This window comes from Piliocolobus tephrosceles, chromosome X, assembly GCF_002776525.5.
Source record: "Piliocolobus tephrosceles isolate RC106 chromosome X, ASM277652v3, whole genome shotgun sequence".
NCBI lineage: Eukaryota > Metazoa > Chordata > Mammalia > Primates > Cercopithecidae > Piliocolobus > Piliocolobus tephrosceles.
The window spans coordinates 67,536,838-67,556,661 of record NC_045455.1 but is presented as its reverse complement, the minus strand read 5'-3'; the positions used below and the strand labels follow the sequence as shown (position 1 = coordinate 67,556,661).

General features: G+C 40.7%; 1 protein-coding gene across 5 annotated transcripts in view; it reads right to left on the bottom strand.

Annotated features, from left to right (window-relative positions):
• Positions 1-3,103: 3,103 nt before the first annotated feature.
• Positions 3,104-19,824, bottom strand: part of RCBTB1 (RCC1 and BTB domain containing protein 1) — a 54,255-nt gene continuing 37,534 nt past the window's right edge. For all 5 annotated transcript variants that reach the window (XM_023187309.3, XM_023187312.3, XM_023187311.3 and 2 more), the window contains 4 exons: positions 17,513-17,639; positions 14,139-14,290; positions 13,312-13,442; positions 3,104-5,430 (listed from right to left, as the gene is read on the bottom strand). In XM_023187309.3, coding sequence (XP_023043077.1) covers positions 5,290-5,430; positions 13,312-13,442; positions 14,139-14,290; positions 17,513-17,639 — 551 coding nt within the window. In that variant the 3' untranslated portion in view covers positions 3,104-5,289. The remainder of the gene's footprint in view (positions 5,431-13,311; positions 13,443-14,138; positions 14,291-17,512; positions 17,640-19,824) is intronic.

Sequence of the window (19,824 nt, the reverse complement as noted above, 5' to 3'; positions counted from 1 at the left end):
CCTGTTTTCATGTCACAAACTCTGCTTTTGAAAAATCCCTTTTCAGGCCGGGCGCGGTGGCTCAAGCCTGTAATCCCAGCACTTTGGGAGGCCGAGACGGGCGGATCAGGAGGTCAGGAGATCGAGACCATCCTGGCGAACACGGTGAAACCCCGTCTCTACTAAAAAATACAAAAAACTAGCTGGGCGAGGTGGCGGGCGCCTGTAGTCCCAGCTACTCCGGAGGCTGAGGCAGGAGAATGGCATAAACCCGGGAGGCGGAGCTTGCAGTGAGCTGAGATCCGGCCACTGCACTCCAGCCTGGGCGACAGAACAAGACTCCGTCTCAAAAAAAAAAAAGAAAAAATCCCTTTTCAGCCACAGTTATCACGTTGGGATTCATCATCTTCAAAACAAATACCTAAATTTTAAACTGGACTCTGAATAAGAACATTACCAGGAGTAAGCAAGAATGAAATAAAATTGACACTTAACATTTTTCTCAACCTAATAATATACAGTTCTGGTTTTTACGCCCACACTACCACATCTGACCCCTGAAAACCTCACATTCACAGTTCTCATTTTTTACCGTGGTACTCTGACTTGCAATAATATTACATCTCAAAATGGGTTTAAACCGAGTCTCCAGCATGAATCTCCAGCATGGTGTCTGACATGTAATAAATAAGTACTTGAAAAATATTTGCAGGAGATGAAAAAGAACATTCCATTCCTGTTGTATCGGCAGCCCTAGCCTAAGTTCTTATATCTTAGGGACAGAATCTAAACCAGTGGATTTCAAATCTGGCCACACATCAGAATCATGTGGAGCATTTTAAAAACTAGAGAAGCGAAGATCCCATCCAACAACCTCTGAATAGATTTCCCCTAGGCAACCTCTACCTCCCAGGTTCAAGCGATTCTCCTGCCTCAGCCTCCCGAGTAGCTGGGACTACAGGCGCGCACCACCACGCCCAGCTAACTTTTGTATTTTTAGTAGAGGCGGGGTTTCACCGTGTTAGCCAGGATGGTCTCGATCTCTTGACCTCGTGATCCGCCTACCTCGGCCTCCCAAAGTGCCAGGATTATAGGCATGAGCTACCGTGCCCAGCCATCTAAGCGAAGTTTATCTGACTAATCATTTTGATGTCATGATCTTTATTTAAAAAAAAAATTTGTTCCCCCACTTTACTTTCACATTTAAGCTATGACTCACAGCATGTAACTGTGCACCATGGAGCACCATGTGTTTTGTGGCCATGAGGCCGGCTACTGGGCAACCTCTAAGGCAGACCCGAGTATGAACTTCAGCTATGTCACTACTGAAAAACCTGAATCCGAGTATTTAATCTGAGAATAATGCTGCCTACCTTAAGGGACAAAATATGGACAGTAAATAAAATGTGAAGCAGAGAGCACAACGTCTGGCACTGTGGGAAATAAACGTAAAACACATGCACGCACCCACACACACTCCCTTGCCAACATTTCTGGCTTATTTTCTCCATTCTAACCAAACTTAATTATGGTCAGTTCTGGAAGGCTCATTAGCCCCCATCTCTAAGCCTTTGCTTGTGCCTCTAACTTTTTGGAGATGAGCTAAAAGGACACTTTATATTTTCCCCTACCCAACACAAGCGTTATCTTCAGAACAACTAACTGCTTGTCATGTGTAACCCTATTTCTGTATTAGTCCATTCTCACACTGGTATGAAGAAATACCAGAGACTGGGTAATTTATAAAGGAAAGACATTTAATGGACTCAGTTCCGCATGGCTGGGGAGGCCTCAAGAAACTTACAATTGTGGCGGAAGGGGAAGAGGCCCGCCTTACGTGTGGCAGGTGAACAAGAGCACGCAAAGCCCAGGGAGAACTGCCATTTATAAAACCATCAGATCTCATGAGAACTCCCTCACTAGCATAACAGCATCGGGGAAACAGCCTCCATAATCCAGTCACCTCCCACCAGGTCTCTCCCTCAACACCTGAAGATTACAATGCAAGATGAGATTTGGGTGGGGACACACAGCCAAACCGTATCATCCTATTTGGTTTTCTCTCACTGACTGTTATGAAAAGCTCTTTATAAGTATCTCATTGTGTCGTTAATTCCTAAACCTATCTCCCTCTCTCCTAATAATTCATATATTCCTTGAGGATGAAGAATATGTCTTTCCCTTCATTTAAGTACCCCCAAAGGTACAGACACATTTTTCTACTGTGCCAGTTCAACTGTACTACCTTTCAGCAGGAATAAAATCCAAAGATTTCTATGATATGTGTTTGTGTATAGTTGAGAATCAAGCAGTTGACATGTTCATGGTGTGCCTATTTTTAGCCTGATACCCATTAAGAATCACACTACTGATTTTTTTTTGTTGTGGTAAAATATATATAACCTAAAATTTGCCATCCCAATCTTTTTAAATATATGCTTCAATGGCATTAAACATTCATTTTTGTGCAACCGTCACCACCATCCACCTAAAGCAGCGGTCCCCAACCTTTTTGGCACCAGGGACTGGTTTCGTGGAAGACAATTTTTCCATGGACCGTGGGGATGGGGCGGTTGGTGGGGGGTGGGGAGGATGGTTTTGGGCAGAAACTGTCCTACCTCAGACATTAGATTCTCATACGGAACACACAACCTAGATCCCTTGCATACTCAGTTCACTATAGGGTTTGCACTCCTATGAGAATCTAATGTTCTAATGTTGCCACTGATCTGACAGGAGGCGGAACTCAGGCGGTCATGCTCACTCACCTCCCATTGTGCGACCTCTTCCCAACAGGCCAGGGACCGATATGGGTCTGTGGCCTAAGGGCTGGGGACCCCGGACCTAAAGGACTCTTCATCTTGGTAAACTGAAACTCTGTATCCATTAAACAAGTTCCCCATTCTCCTCTCCCCTCAGACACTGGCAATGGCCATTCTACTATGTCTCTATGAATTTGACTAAGTACATCACACAAGTGGCATCACATAGTATTTGTCTGTGACTGGCTTATTTCACTTAGCATAATATCCTTAAGTTCATCTCTGTGTACCATGTGTCAGAATATCTTTCCTTTTTAGGGCTGCAGACTACTGATTTTCAGTGAAAACAACAACTCTACGTGCCTGTTTTAATGTTACTTTGTTTATTAACATGTCATTCTAAATATTACATAAATACAGCCCATATACTAGAGTATCAAACATTGTTCCAGTAAGAAGTTCAAGAGTACATTTAGGGCTATCTTAAGAAATATGAATACTTTGGCTTCCATTATTATATTAGATGAAAAAATCAGTTCAAATAAGAGTTGTCATATCCTGCTATGATTAACAACAAAACCAAGTAGAAAAATAAGAGAGTGTATTTAAAAAAAATAAAGATGATCAAATGCTTTTTGAAGGACTTGTTCTCTTCACTGCCACACATACATAAATGACTTAGTAATCTAACATGAGAAGTGGTCTTTCACTTATATTAGGAACTTGGTAAATATTTGTAGAATGAATGAACTATCTATGGATATGAATTTACTACTTTAATTTGTGCTTTTTTTGAAAAAAAATTTTTCAAGAGCAATAGTAAACATAACTAAAGTTCACATTTTGCTCAGATCATAAGCCTATACAACAGTGATTGTTACAAACACCACCCATCACAGCACAAATCAATGTGCATTTCTGAACCTAGTAAGAAAGGTTCTATCATGTTGTAGAATGAATTCTAACAGAATAATTCACTGGGCTTCAATCACTTGTGGTATGGTCAAGAAAAGGGGGCTGGAGCTACTAGGCTTGTCTCTATTTCAGCTATCAATGAATTCCTATCTTTGAGGCCTCACTCCCCTTCCCACCCCAATAGACACAAATTTAAAAACATTGCTAAAAATAGTAACTGCAGCATGTCTTCACCCACCTGTAATTTGGCTCTGAAAATGTACTCAGGCTCCAGGTTCAGAAGAGAGACAGACCTTCCAAGCAGGAGACAAAGTTCACTAAGGGAGCTCACTCCAATGGAAATGAGTTCATGGACCAGAGAGCAAAGCAAAACATTGTTCTTAAAGCAAGCTCAATGGACACGCATGATGAAACTCACAGTTGAACACTCTCATGCCCCAAAGTCACCTTTCATAACCACTTCAAAACAACTACCGTCTTTTAATAGGATCTTTTCAGGAACGCCATAATTTGGGTGCTTTTTCAAGGTGAGATTGTGCTAAATGTTATACCTAAGATGTTTAAAAACAGAGGAAACCAAAAGTGAAAGATGATAAAGTTTCAAATAAGCCAGTGTGTGATAGATTTGACCTAAAATAGGTAAAGCAAATTCCATTAAGTCCTGTAAGAGGGCTGGCTGACTTGAAGAACCATTTCTTCCAGTCATATATTGTAGATATGATGATTCAGCAGCCATAATTTAGGAAGGCAAGAGTATATATGTCATTATTTTCCTCTTAAGTTTGCATTTATAGAAGAAGGTGGGGGGTACAATTTGAACTTGAGTTCTCAAGCTCTACCTTAATGAAATAAAACACTGTTGGATTAGTAGTGGAGATTCTAATTTATAAAATATTCACCTTCATCAAATTTCTTTCATTTTCAACTTTCCACGGATACTTCTAAATTACTACTCTTTATGCACTTAAATCTTAAGAGAAATCTTGACTAACCTAGAAAATTTATCTTTACATAATTATCATTTCAATAGGTTTAACTTATGTTAAACTGAATATTACTTTGATATATCTTGAAGTTAAAAAAGTCATCAACACAAGCACACAAACAAAAGTCTGAAACAATCTTAATTATTCCTTCACAGTAAGGCTACTGAGCTAGCAACTAAGACAGCACTTAACAATCCCCAGGTCAGCATCTTTAATTCACGATGGGGCCTCTCCATTCATCTCACAATTCCCCAACTATCACTGCTCCTGCTGCCAGAAGATTGTTGATATGTGGCCCAGGAGAGTTGCTGCCAACTTCCCCTTTCCAAGTTCAGAAGTTCCTCTAATCAAAAACGAAAACAAGACCAAAAACGACTAAACTTTCACCCTTTTACATGTACCAGCCCAAATTTAAGAAAGGTCACATTTAAAATACACTTATCTGGAAACAAGAGTTGTTTCAAATGGGCTCAAGAAAAGCCATACACCCTTGACATGTTCTTACACAGACAACTGTGTCCCAGATGTGGGAAAAAAACAACCTGATGGTCTTTTACCTGCAGAATTACATCACCCGTAGAGCACAAACTGGACACATCCTCAACAGTGCCCCAGAGCACTCACACAGAGCCCAGCAGCCTTGCGCTTCAGTTCTTAAAGGCTCCACATTTACTGGCTTTAGCAATGAATTCCTTTAGCAGAGGGCCATCCATTTGCCAAAATGCTGCAGTCTGTGTAACTTCTGTCAAATGATTGATGCAAAACTTAAAGCAGAATTCTTCTAAATCCTGGACACACACAACAAAAATAAAAACAAAAAGGGCTTTTTTAGGCAACTTTGATTGAATCACTTCTCTCTAAGCCCTTCACCCCAAATCTCTCACCCTCCCCCAGAAAAGATATTTGAGAGGCCAGATACCTAAAACTAGGCAAAAGGTGACCACAGGTAGGTGTGACAAAAACATACTATTTATTCAACACAGTAAGAGCAATGGTCCCCTAACTCAAAGTGTGACGCTTCAAAACACACACACACACACACACACACAAGATCTACAGGGGAAAGAATTTCCTGCATGATTATCACATAATCTAGTTATAGTCAAAGACATTGTTGTAAAAGGCAGAATGAATGCCACTTTATTCCACAGAATGTGTTTTGTCACATGGAGACATCAGAGAAAAGAATTAAGCTGTGGGTTAGTTTAAGAAACAGAAAGGTAACGAAGAGATATGGTCAACCTAAAGTGGCACATTAAAAAGAAAATTCCAGCCAGGCACAGTGGCTCACGCCTGTAATCCCAGCACTTTTGGGAGGCCGAGGCGGGTGGAAGGTCAGGAGTTCGAGACCAGCCTGGCCAACATTGGGAAACCCCGTCTCTAGTAGAAATACAAAAATTAGCCAGGCGTGCTGATGGGTGCCTATAATCCCAGCTACTCGGGAGACTGAGGCAGGAGAATCGCTTGAGCCCGGGAGGCAGAGGTTGCAGTGAGCGGAGATTGCACCACTGCACTCTAGCCTGGGGGACCGAGCAGAGGCTCTGAAAGAAAATCCCAAAAAATTCACCTTAAATTCACTTTTACGCTCTCCTAATAATGACTTTATTTTTAAAGCCATGAAGAATAGTAATACTACAACTTTCACCACACTAATATCTCAGAAAGTCAATCCCACAGAAGTATATTTACACAGATTAGTTTTCAGTCAGACAAACAGAAGTCGCCAATTACCAACATTCAGGGAAGTAACATCCACAAGTGGCACACCAGAACCATTTCAAAATCAATCCCTGCCTGTGCTAATCCACCCTTTCATCCCCTGCCAAACTTTAATATAGTCTGTCCCTCAGGATGTTGGAATATATATTATTAAATCGATCAGGCACCTGAAATGCATGCAAAGACTCAATATATAAAAGGAAATTACACTAAAAGCTCTTATCACAAATAGCTTGACTTTATTATAACTTGGCTAGCTGGTAAGTTCTAAATTGAAGGTCATTACTCTGGGTTCTATCGAACCAGAAGCTCGACAACATTTCAACCGCAGGTTTTGACCGCACATTTCCAGCCACCACGAGGTGAGAATGTTAGACAGAGTGGAAGGCGCCCACACAAACATGGAGAGACCCCTTTGCTGCTCTCAGAACAGACATCGGCAAAATGATTTCCTTGTTCTAAGGGTCCTCCTGTCCCTGGCTAAAAGATACCCTAGAGTAAACTCCAGAAACCCACCCAGTCACATAACCATTAAGAGATAAACCACAGGCCAGGCGCAGTGGCTCATGCTTGTAATCTCAGCACTTTGGGAGGCTGAGGTGAGTGGATCACAAGGTCACGGGTTCGAGACCAGCTTGACCAACATGGTGAAACCCCGTCTCTACTAAAAATACAAAAATTAGCCGGGTGTGGTGGCGTGCACCTGTAATCCCAGCTACTCAGGAGGCTGAAGCAGGAGAATTACTTGAACCCAGGAAGGGGAGGTTGCAGTGAGCCGAGATTAAGCTACTGCACTCCAGCCTGGGCAAAAGAGCAAGATTCAGCCTCCAAAAAAAAAAAAAAAAAAAAAAAAAAAAAAAAGAGAGATAAACCACAGCTAATGAGTACCAGCCAGCTGCTGTTTTGTTTGTTTGTTTTCTAGATAATTTGAAATGCACTTAGGATGTTAGCACAGTCTCTGGATTCTTGTTTTTAATCAGAGATTCCCAGTGGGCTAAATGCATAACTAAATGCTCTATATCTTATAATAAACTAAAATGTGAAACTGGATAAAGCATTCCCTCTCAGATTATTATTCAAGAAAAAGCGGCCGGGCGTGGTGGCTCACGCCTGTAATCCCAGCACTTTGGGAGGCCGAGGCGGGCGGATCACAAGGTCAGGAGATTGAGACCATCCTGGCAAACATGGTGAAACCCCGTCTCTAGGAAAATAGAAAAACTTAGCCGTGCGTGGTGGTGAGTGCCCGTAGTCCCAGCTACTCCGCAGGCTGAGGCAGGAGAATGGCGTGAACCCGGGAGGCGGAGCTTGCAGTGAGCGGAGATCGCGCCACTGCACTCCAGCCTGGGCAACACAGCAAGACTCCATCTCAAAAAAAAGAAAAATCACTATGCCTCGCATTATCACACAATGATTAATAAATAGCTCTTGGGACTAAATTATATTCCACAGGGACATAAAAGTCACATTTTAAAATTTAGTTATCAAAAACAGAAAACTTTATTCACACATAACTTTGGAAGTAGCCAGTCATAACGACAGAAAGTTATTTAAATCATGTAATATATCAGATAAGAATCTTTAAGTATTAAATTTTAATGACATAATTTCAAATTCACAGGAAGAGTGCACTGAACTCTGGCATCAAACCTCATCACTTTTGTGTCTATTGATGTAGAACTCAAGATCTTTTTACTGTATATGAAAAAGTGAGTTTGAAGTGAGTTTATTCAGCTTACTAATTGTACAGCAAATACCTTGAGTATAAACTTTAAGAAGTTCTATGGCCAGGTACAGTGGCTCACGCCTGTAATCCCAGCACTTTGGGAGGCCAAGGTAGGCGGATCACCTGAGGTCAGGAGTTCGAGACCAACCTGGCCAACATGGAGAAACCCTGTTTCTACTAAAAAAAAAAAAAAAAAAAAAAAATACAAAAATTAGCTGGATATGGTGGCGCATGCCTGTAATCCCAGCTCCTCGGGAGGCCGAGGCAGGAGAATTGCTTGAACCCAAGAGGCAGAGGTTGCCATGAGCAGAGATCGTGCCACTGCACTCCAGCCTGGGAGACAGGAGTAAAACTCCGTCTCAAAAAAAAAAAAGAAGTTTTATACACAATGTAGGTATACAAATGGTGCCACTAATCACAATTCACTTTCTACACTCATGAAAATGGTTCTATCAAACTGCCTTCCCTCCCCCTCCAATTAGTTTGAACTGCTGAGGCATCTGGGTATGCAATAAATATTCAAAAGTTCCAAACATTAAAAGTCAAACTAGAGAATGCTGAAAACAATCTAAATCTGGGTTGTGTAAGTAACTAATTAAACTTTGATTGAGGCAGATCTATGAAAAAGGAAGTCCTGAACGCACGTGGTGAGGGACGTTTGAATTTGCAAGTTCACCAGAGAGTGGCACAGTCAAGCAGAACCACTTAGCAACCAGTGCCCACCGTCGGTTTGCCCTTAATGAGCGAATTAGACAAATGCCCTTCTGACTTGACCTCTCTTTCGTATTGTAAGAATCTACATAATCTGTTCCTTTCATTCTGCAAAGCATCAAATCTTCAATAACACAGGCAAGAAAATGCAACTCTTGCCCAAGTGAGAAGTCAACTATAACAGGGTTGGTTACAGTTGACTTCTTACTTCTAACTGGGCTTTAAATAAAACAATTCCAAGAAGGACAAGAAGGATCATGTGATCAGGAGATGAACAAAGTTCCTGACAGAATGAAAGAGTCCTCTTACAGCCCATGGAATAGGGAAGTGAAGAGTATAAAAATGGAAGGGTCTAATATAGTCTTCTTGGTATTAGAAACTAAACTCTGTTTATGACGTTATGTGGTGGAATGATTATAAAGTGTTCTAACGCAAATGAGATAAAATACCAGATTTATTGTCATTAGTAAAGAAGATAAAAATAAAAACTGCTCTTCTGAAATAATTTATAAATCATTCCAAATCTTTCAACACTTAAACTATTCCAATCAATATATATATATATTCTGAATATAAGTTGTTTTTCCTTTCCACAAATTTTCTTTAGTAACAAAACAAAACACAGAGAATTGATGATCTTAATACCTTCATTTTTAAAAACGCTAATGCAGCCTCTAAGGGAGTTCTTACCCCGTCCTAAAACTCCAAAGCTAAACTAGTTGAATGTTAATAATTTGAAGACCACCTAACCAGGGAGAGCAGGTGCCTCGGCATTACAGCTTCCCCCAAGACACGTCCCAGATGACACAAGATCACGAACCACACCTAACTCTGTCCAACCTGCTGTTAAAGTAACTGCAAAAATAAAACCCCAAACTGTCAGTCTATAATTCATGTTATAGCACACCAAGTACAAAATATTCCAAATCAAAGAAGTTTTGTTTTATTTTCAAAATGTACTTAAACATTCTACCATATGGGAAAAACATAATTTATCTCATTATGCAAAAAACATGTGTCAGCCTACTGCTGATTGAAGACTTTTAATTTGGGCCACCAAAAGAAGAAAAAAATGCTGGCCACCAAGCCTTAGCACCAAGCTGTCCAATACTCAGACCCCAGATCAACTTCAGAATTAGATTCCTGGGCTCGTGTTTATTGCTCCCCTCCAAAAGCAAGATCATAAGATATAAGTTGCTCAGCGCATAGAATTTTCTGGAAAGTTCTCTACTCTGATTAAACAAAGAATACTTCCCAGCTGTTTCTCTTAATGTTCAAATACACATAAAAATAAAAAATTTCCTGAAAAGAATCAGTTTACAGTGTGCGGCTGATCTATCTTGAAACAATGTTTTATCCACATTTTCTCCCTGATGTCAATACTTATTCAGGTCTGCACCAAAGGAATATTTCAATGCTCCTTTGTCAAGTCCTTCTTAATAAAACTTGTGGACAGTTTGATAACACGTTCATAGCAAGAGCTCTACAATCATCAACTGACTTTTGAAACTCCCTGTTACTACTGAGTCCATACGTTTTTGTTGCTTTACTGCATGTACATTTGCTTCAAAGCTATCTTGTCAAAAGGGGGCATGGAGGAACCTCAGATCCTTTCGTAGAAAGAGAATAAACATTGGAAGCAGGTAGTCTCCATCTTCCTAGCAGTTTGGCCCACAAAACGAACGCAAAGTCATCTAGTATCTCCAAGTTGAGCTCTAAAAATAATAGTTTTTGCAGTCAATTTCTAATCTGACTCATCAGTAGCTTCCAATCAACTAATAAACACAATAAGAGGGCTTTCCTTCTAAGAGATGGCGGTCTCACTATGTTGTCCAGGCTGGTCCCAAACTCCTAGCCTCAAGCAATCCTCCCACTTCAGCATCCTGAGTAGCTGGAATACAGGCATGAGCCACTGTGCCCAGCTATGGGTTTTAATTTTGTACTCCAGAACTTCATTCATATACTCACTATATCTTATAGTATTAAGGAAATAAAATGTAAAAGCACATTAGTCAATTATGTAACTTGTATTACAACCTAAGAAATATGCCCTAGAAAGAGGCCTGGCGCAGTGGCTCATGCCTATAATCTGAGCACTTTGGGAGGCTGAGGTGGGAGGGACACTTGAGCCCAGAAGTTCAAGGCAGCCTGGGCAACATAATGAAACCCTGTTTACACAAAAAACAAAAAATAACAAATTGGCTGGGTGCAGTGGCACACGCCCGTAGTCCCAGTTCCTGGACTGGGAAGGAAGGAGGACTGCTTGAGCCCGGGAAGTTGAGGCTACAGTAAGCTGTGATCACACCACTACGCTTTAGCCTGGGCGACAGAGCAAGACCCTGTATCACCAGGGAAAAAAAATTACATATAAATTGTAAATACACACACACACACACACACACACATATATGCCCTAGAAATAAAGAAGTGACTCTTTCTTTTTGTCTTCTTTCTATTCTCTAATTTTCTACGTTGAATGTGTAATATTTGTAGGATTTTAAGTTTTTTTAAACTTTTTTTTTTTTGAGACAGAGTCTTCCTTTGTTGCCCAGGCTGGAGTGCAGTGGTGCAACTTCTGCCTCCCAGGTTCAAGCAATTCTCCTGCCTCAGCCTCCCGAGTAGCTGGGATTACAGGCACGCACCACCACGCCCTGCTAATTTTTGTATTTTTAGTAGAGACAGGGTTTCACCATGTTGGCCAGGTTGGTCTCAAACTCCTGATCTCAAGTGATCCGCCCACCTTGGCCACCCAAAGTGCTGGGATTACAGGCGTGAGCTCCAAGCCTGGCCATTTATTTTTTCAAAGCACACCTTCATGGTGAGGTATTTTCAAATGTTTTCACTCATTCATTTAATTCAACATGCATTTTTGAGCGCCAGCTCCGTGCCCACACTGGGACAGACTCTGGGGAATCACATGTATTTGGAGTCTTTCTAAAGAAAGTTTTTATCGTGTTTATACTTAATATGAGAAAAACGAAAACTGGTAAAGGAAATGACCTGCTGGCACATGAAGCAGCAGCAGAAGGCTTTTTCTGTAAACTTCCTAGGACAGATCTTAGCTGAAGATGAGGAAGAAATTTCCAGCAACTTGAGCTGGGACATCTGCCTCTGCCCAGGTTGTTCTCACTGGTGTTAGTCAGCAAGGTCTGATCCTGACTATGGAACTCGTTAACAGGGAGGAGGAGCGTGGAGAGGCCCGGAGAGGATTCTAACACCAGTCACCAAATGGACAAAAAAGGCACTGACCCAATGTAAAATTCTATCACCAGGTGGAAATAAAATCTAAAGAAACAGCATTTCTAATAAAGAGGTTCAGGGTGTCACAGGAAGGGCAGGAAAAAAACCATTACCTCCATTTTCTATTAGAAATGATTTACTTTGATCATCATTCCACCCACTGTGGGGCTGCAGACAAAGTCAGCTATATTTGACCTTATCACACATTTATAATCATAATATAGCCTCAAACAAAAATAGGATACATTTTGAAAACATCGCGGTCAACTTTCATCCCTAAGTGTGATGAAGTTTGTCCTCTGTTATTCCTCAAAGGACACAGCTGCAGATCTTCGCACGTGTTTGATAAACTCCTTGATACCAGATAATCTGTTTTGTCCAACAACAACAAAATATCTGCAAGGATAGGCTAACTGTATCATTCTACATGCATACCTTAGCTAGACATTCTGAAACTCCAAGGCTATTGCTCTCTACCTTTTATTCTCTCTGAATCTGTGAAACCAACCATACCTGTCTTTAGCTCACTGATCATCCTCAATGCTTCCTTTAAGGTACTATCTTCATTCAGTTCAACAAACATTTATCATCAGGTGCCTAACATGTGCCAGGCACTATAGGGTATGCAGATGAATGAGAGACAGTTCCTACTCACGAGGAGCTTACAGTCTGATGCTTTGGTTCTTCAAAAAAATGCACACAAATTTTCAGGCTCCCAAAAGCCCATTAATTCACAGGCTCAAGAGATCTGTGAATCCCAGATAAGAACTCAACCCAGTGCAAAAACAAAAGGAGTCCACAGCAAGTTCTTAACGGGTAAATAACTGTGAGCTATAATTAGACACTGATAGAATTGCAGAGAGTACAGAGATACAAATCATACGCATCCCCAGCTTATGACAGGGTAGAGGTGGGAAGACAGCAAGGTGAGTCTTGAAATAAACACATATGCTGACACTGAGAAAGACCTGAAACTAAAATATGCTGTTTGTTAGTCCAGTTAGTGTGGCATCTTATGTTCCAACCTGCAGGACAGCTGCTAGGACCTTGGTTCGTTTCCTGTCTTACTTAGAAACGGAAGTAGAGGAACAATGACTTTTGAAACAATGAACAGCGAATTAAGAAGCAAGGGCAGATTTCAGTTTTCAATGGGTTCACAGATTCCCTAAACAGAAGTGAAGTGACTCATCGTTTTCCATGTCTCACAAGAGAAGAGGGGGAGATGAGCATGAAGGGAGTTAAGGGTGGTTTGGTTTCTGTTTGTTGTTTATGTTACCTCTGCATCATATCTGACTGCAGCAGAGAATAGCGAAAAGGCATTCTCCACAGTAATTCCTCTCTTGATAATGTGCTGACAAAGTTTTTTCAGTCTGTTTTCACAGTAAGATGTCGCCAAATCCAGAAGACCTAAAAGTAAGATATGTGAAAGGCTTAATCAAATGTATAATTATTTTCCATACACAGAGATTTTGTTTTGGTGAACAGAGGTGTATAAGTAAATTAGAAGTTTCTTAGTGGACAATAGTCTGAATTTGAGTAAATAAATTCTCTTTTTACTGTCTGCCTCCTCTACTTCCACACCTCTCCTATATTTACTTTATCATTTTCTTCAATAGTACAAAGAAAGGGCAAAAAAAATGCAATTTCAATCCTCATTTTGTTTCTCAAATGCTAAATGCATTAGCAACTTATACTTCACTATTAGAAAATTAAAATAAGCCCATAGCTTAATACCTAGGTGATGGGTTGATAGGTGCAGCAAACCACCATGGCACCAGTTTACCTATGTAACAAGCCTACACATCCTGCACATGTACCCCAGAACTTAAAATAAAAATAAATTAACAAAAAAAAAAAAAAAGAAAAAGAAAAAAAAAGTCCTTCAGTGACATTAGAACAAAAAACCCTATGGTCATAAACTAAGTCCAGAACTATTAACCATAATAACTACATAATACTATTTTTAAAGATATCTACTTCAAATCCTTTTTAAGCACCAAATTAAAGTCAGTACACCTGAAGCTTTTTACATTTCAGGACTAAGAACATGAGGGGATATATTCTCGACCATGTGGCTTGTCCATCCCAGTGCTGCCGTGGTACCTATGGCATCTTCCGGCGGCAGGTCCACTGTGTCTGTGTAGAGGTACTGGAGAAAGGCACGGTATACTGGGTAGGAAAACTGATCGATTTCTATCACTTCCTTCATGTCTTCATTCCAATACGACTGGAACATGGATCGAAAATGCTCACACCTAAAACAGAAAAGCAAAAGTTTTATTTATTCAGCAGCAATTTTAAAAAAAGAAAAAAAAAATTACCTAATTAAATTGACAAAATCAGATAAACAGATTAGAAGTATCCTTGGGCCAGGCGTGGTAGCTCATGCCTGTAATCCCAGTACTTTGGGAGGCCAAGCAGGTGGATCACCTGAGGTCGGGAGTTCGAGACCAGTCTGACCAACATGGAGAAACCATGTCTCTACTAAAAATACAAAATTAGCCGGGTGTGGTGGTGCATGCCTATCATCCCAGCTACTCGGGAGGCTGAGGCAGGAAAATCGCTTGAACCCAGGAGGTGGAGGTTGTGGTGGAGCCGAGATCACCCCACTACACTCCAGCCTGGCAACAAGGGCAAAAAACTACATCTCAAAATAAATAAAGTATTCTTAACTACTATATCTGGGCCTGCACACACCAGGCTCACAGACCTTTAGTTAGCACCCAAAAAACATTCCACATGCAAGTGGTTTTTGTACCTGCCTTTTACATACACTCACTTTCATTTTTCATATTTCCTATTAAATACTAATAGGTTCGCACAGAGCCTGGAAGCACCCAGCACTTCCACTACTGTTTCCATTTGACGGGCCCCAAGATTTTTTTGCTCCTTTGTTATTTTTAAAATGATGTACAGAAATGCATTTTAAACAATAAAGTGAAAGAAATTCACAAACAAGAGTTCAAAACTTTTGACTATATATTAACATTAAAATGATTCATTTGTTTTTTGTTTTATGTAGTAAGTATATTCTTAAAACTGTTTTATATGTTAACTGGATTACATCAAGATGATTATTGCCTCATTATCTGACAATTTTTCTTCTTTTCTGACTCATCGTCAAAACAGCCATCACTCCTATTTTGTTTTTTTGGATTGCCTGCTCCCCTTCCTCTCTTCCCAGGCCTGCTACAAGCTTATTTATAAAACACATTCACTAGGATAGTCAGATTAGTTCAAGAAAACCTGAGCAGCTCCTACACTGTATTTACATGTACAAAGCCACCTGTATGAGAAACTGATTTCTAAATATTGGATTTCTTACATATAACATAGTTATATCTTTCTAAAAATCATATTTTTAAATTCTTTTAAAGTGAGATATGGCACAAAGAGAAAAAGTATTTTCAAAATCCACTCAGAGGCGAGGTGCAGTGGCTCAAGCCTGTAATTCCAGCACTTTGGGAGGCCAAGGCAGGTCAGATTCAATCACCTGAGGTCAGGAGTTCAAGACCAGCCTGGCCAACACAGTGAAACTTCATCTCTACTAAAAACACAAAAATTAGCCGGGCGTGGTAGTGCATGATTGTAATCCCAGCTACTTGGGAGGCTGAGGCTGGAAGATCGCTTGAACATAGGAGGTGGAGGCTGCAGTGAGCTGGTATCGCACCACTGCACTCTAGCCTGGGTGACAGAATGAGACTGTCTCAAAAAAAAAAAAAAAAAAAAATCCATTCAGAATACTAAAAAAAAGCTTCACTTACATAAAAAATTACTCTACCTCAGAGGTAAAAAAGAAATAGTTGTCTAAGAAACAATCATGGATTTCATGGTCAGAAAACTGTACATGAAACGAATAGACTGGCTGACCACAGGTGCACAGACAGAAACAGTTCCAGTTCATCTTTTCAATTCATACTGTGGTTCAGATATTTACTCCCTTAGGTAAGGAATGACATAGGGCTTTTCTGTTCCTTTCTTTTTTTTTTTGAGACGGAGTCTCGTTTTGTCGTCCAGGCTGAAGTGCAGTGGCTGGATCTCAGCTCACTGCAAGCTCTGTCCCCCTGGTTCACGCCATTCTCCTGCCTCAGCCTCCCGAGTAGCTGGGACCACAGGCGCCCACCACCTCGCCCGGCTAATTTTTTGTATTTTTTAGTAGAGACGGGGTTTCACCGTGTTAGCCAGGATGGTCTCGATCTCCTGACCTTGTGATCCGCCCGTCTCGGCCTCCCAAAGTGCTGGGATCACAGGCTTGAGCCACTGCGCCCAGCCTTCTGTTCCTTTCAAATGTATTTCTTTGCCAACAGGTTTTTAACTAAATTTCCAAAAAGACTTGTAAATGGCCACTTTAATGGTCTTATCTTATGTGCCTTTTTCTGCAATGGCAACCTTTATGGCAAACAGTTACTAATAAATGCATAGTTCCCTCACATTTATACAAGGAACTATATCTAAAAAACTTTTTTTTTCATTTTTGAGATAAGATCTAGCTCTGTCACCCAGGATGATCACAGCTCACCACAGCCATGATCTACTGGGCTCAATCCTTCCACCTCAGCCTCCGGAGTAGCTGGAACTACAGGAACGCACCACCACACCTGGCTAATTTTTTCTATTTTTTGTACAGACAGTGTCTCACTATATTGCCTAGGCTGGTCTCAGACTCCTGGGATCAAGTGATACTCCCTCCTTGGCCTCCCAAAGTCCTAGGATTACAGGCATGAGACACCACGCCCAGCCTAGAACTTTCTTTAATTGGTAATGGGATGTCCCTTAGAAACAGAAGCAAAGCATTCCTGACTATGAGAGTTTTCTGCTTAATCTTTAATTAAAAGAGGGCATATACACTTTTCAATAACAACCTTTCGTATTTTAACCACATAAACAAATTTCCTGACGGAAATGAGTATTCACAAGATTCTTAATTTAAAAAACAATGTAAGCTGGGTGCAGTGACTCACATCTGTAATGCCAGCACTTTGGGAGGTTGAGGCGGGCAGATCACCTGAGATTGGGAGTTCGAGACCAGCCTGACTAACATGGAGAAACCCCGTCTCTACTATAAATACAAAATTAGCCAGGTGTGGTGGCACATGCCTGTAAACCCAGCTACTCAGGAGGCTGAGGCAGGAGAATCACTTAAACCCGGGAGGTGGAGGTTGCGGTGAGCTGAGATCACGCCATTACACTTGAGTCTGAGCAACAAGAGTGAAACTACGTATCAAACAAACAAACAAATACATAGACAAATACTTAAACTCCTACAGTACACTTTTTCTAAAACGCTCCATGAGTGTACACAAAAAACTCTTTGACATGAAATGGACTGAGGCTATCTGCAAAAATATTAAGTAGTGACATTTCTCTCTACTACCAAGGCTATTTTTTATCAGTACCCATTTCGTGGAATAACAAATAAATAGAAATGGCAAAAATAAAGTAAAGTTATTGACGTCTCTGAGCTCATGCAAAAATACCTGATTTTCAAAACAGCTTTATGGACATGAATATATTTTCCATCAATTCGAAACTTCAGATCGGCAGTTTCTGGACTATCAAATTCTTTCTTCAGTGACTCTGCAACTGTTAAAAAGTCTTCATGCTCTGAAGGCAACAAACATATATTAATACGGAAAGTTCAAGGAACAGATTGAAGATTTGAAAGACTTCAGAAAGATCATCATGACTGTGGTGGATAATTCCACTTGTTTTTTTTCCAAGAGTTCATACCTTATTTGACAAACCAATTCTACGGTATTAAAGGAAGTATCCAGATGGGCGCAGTGGCTCACGCCTGTAATCCCAGCACTTTGGGAGGCCAAGGCAGGCAGATCACGAGGTCAAGAGATCGAGACCATTCTGGCCAACATGGTGAAACCCCATCTCTACTAAAAGTACAAAAATTAGCTGGGCGTGGTGGCGCTTGCTTGTAGTCCCAGCTACTCGGGAGGCTGAGGCAGGAGAATTGCTTGAACCCAGGAGGCAGAGGTTGCAGTGAGCCAAGATCGCACCACTGTACTCTAGTCTGGCAACAGAGTGAGACTCTGTCTCAAAAAAAAAAAAAAAAAAGTATCCTGCATCTATAAATTACCAAAGAAAACCACCAAAAGATAGTATTTAGAAAGGCCAAATACCATCTTATATGCTTAGTTATACATTAGAAATATATAATTTTAAAGAAAAAAATGATAGGTACTTCATGATAATATGATAAACCCCTCTCAAAACGAGTGGTTCTCTTCTAAGACTAAGAATTTATCAGTTTTCCTTGACTAAAACACTAAGAATATCTTTTTTCTGCTTTGGGGTAGTTTCAAGGGGTCAGCATATCCAACTCAAGGAGGTGCAAGAAACAAACTTACCACTTAAATGGTAATGCTAAGCAGTCACGTTCTCAAGCAGAGAAACTCTTTCCTAAGTACCTGGAATCTAAACATCTCTGTTAACCCTAAAAATCACTATATGCATAATCCTTACTCACTATCTGAACACAGAGCAAATTCACTTAGACAATGCTTACACGAAGGGAACAGTTTTATCAAAACACACGATCACCTTACGTGATAAGAATTGCTGTTATGGTTATATGTAAATAGAACTGTATTATTCCAAGGAGAAGTAAAGGCACTTGTACAAATTCCTGCAATGCTTTCTTGTGTTTTATATGAAAGAAAAGAAGTAGAAAAAGGCTAATGGGGAAACTTTTTTAAATTCCAGAGATCCTCACGAGGCATCGAATCAAGCTGCTATGGATACACGAAGCAGCTTTCAACTGCCCACAGCTGAGTTAATAATCAGTGTCTTAATCAAAGACCTCAGCTTCCAAGGCTGGATGAACCTGTGTCCCTTGGTACCCTGTTGTTACCAGAGCAACTCCTAGAGGAGGGACAACAGCTAAAACCTAGGCTGAAACTTAACAAATGAGCTTATCTGCAAGCTTTATCATCAGAATCTCCCAAGGAATTACCTTTCACCTACGCCCTGACCTTAACTGACAGCCCTCCCTCCATCCCATGCAAAGCAGAGCTCTCCTGGCTATGGAGGAAAGGTGGAAAACCTCTCAAAAGTCAGGCTTTCTCTGACCTTGTAACCTGGATCACTGGTGGGCAAAAGAATACAAATGACTAAGATGGGCCAAGAGTCAAGGAGTCTAGATTGCTACCCCCACCCATCCAAAAAAAAAACCACACTTCTCATCAGTGCTTCAACTTCTGCATCCAGTCTTAGGCTGAAATGACCCTTTCTCCTCTTTGCTCCTGGCAACAAGTATAGTATGTCCTTTCAGAGAAGAAATCCTCCTCAGAGGGGTGAATTCACCATGTGACTTTCTTTCTAACACTCAGCTGAGATCACAAAGTGAGAGGGAAAAACACTTTTGACTTTTAGTGGGTGGAAGGGAAAGAAGTTATCTAGGACAGTGGTCCCCAACCTTTTTGGTAACAGGGACCAGTTTTGTGGAAGACAATTTTTCCACGGACCAGGGCGGGGAGGGGGATAGTTTCAGGATGATTCAAGCACATTATGTTTATTGTGCACTTAATTTTTATTATTGTTACACTGTAATATATAATGAAATAATTACACAACTCACCATAATGCAGAATCAGTAGGAGTCCTGAGCTTGTTTTCCTACAACTGGACAGCCCCATCTGGGGTGATGGGAGACAGTGACAGATCATCTAGGCATTAGATTCTCATAAGGAGCTCGCAACCTGTATCCCTTGCACGTGCAGTTCACAAAAGGGCTCACGCTTCTATGAGAATCTAATGCTGCTGCTGATCTGACGGA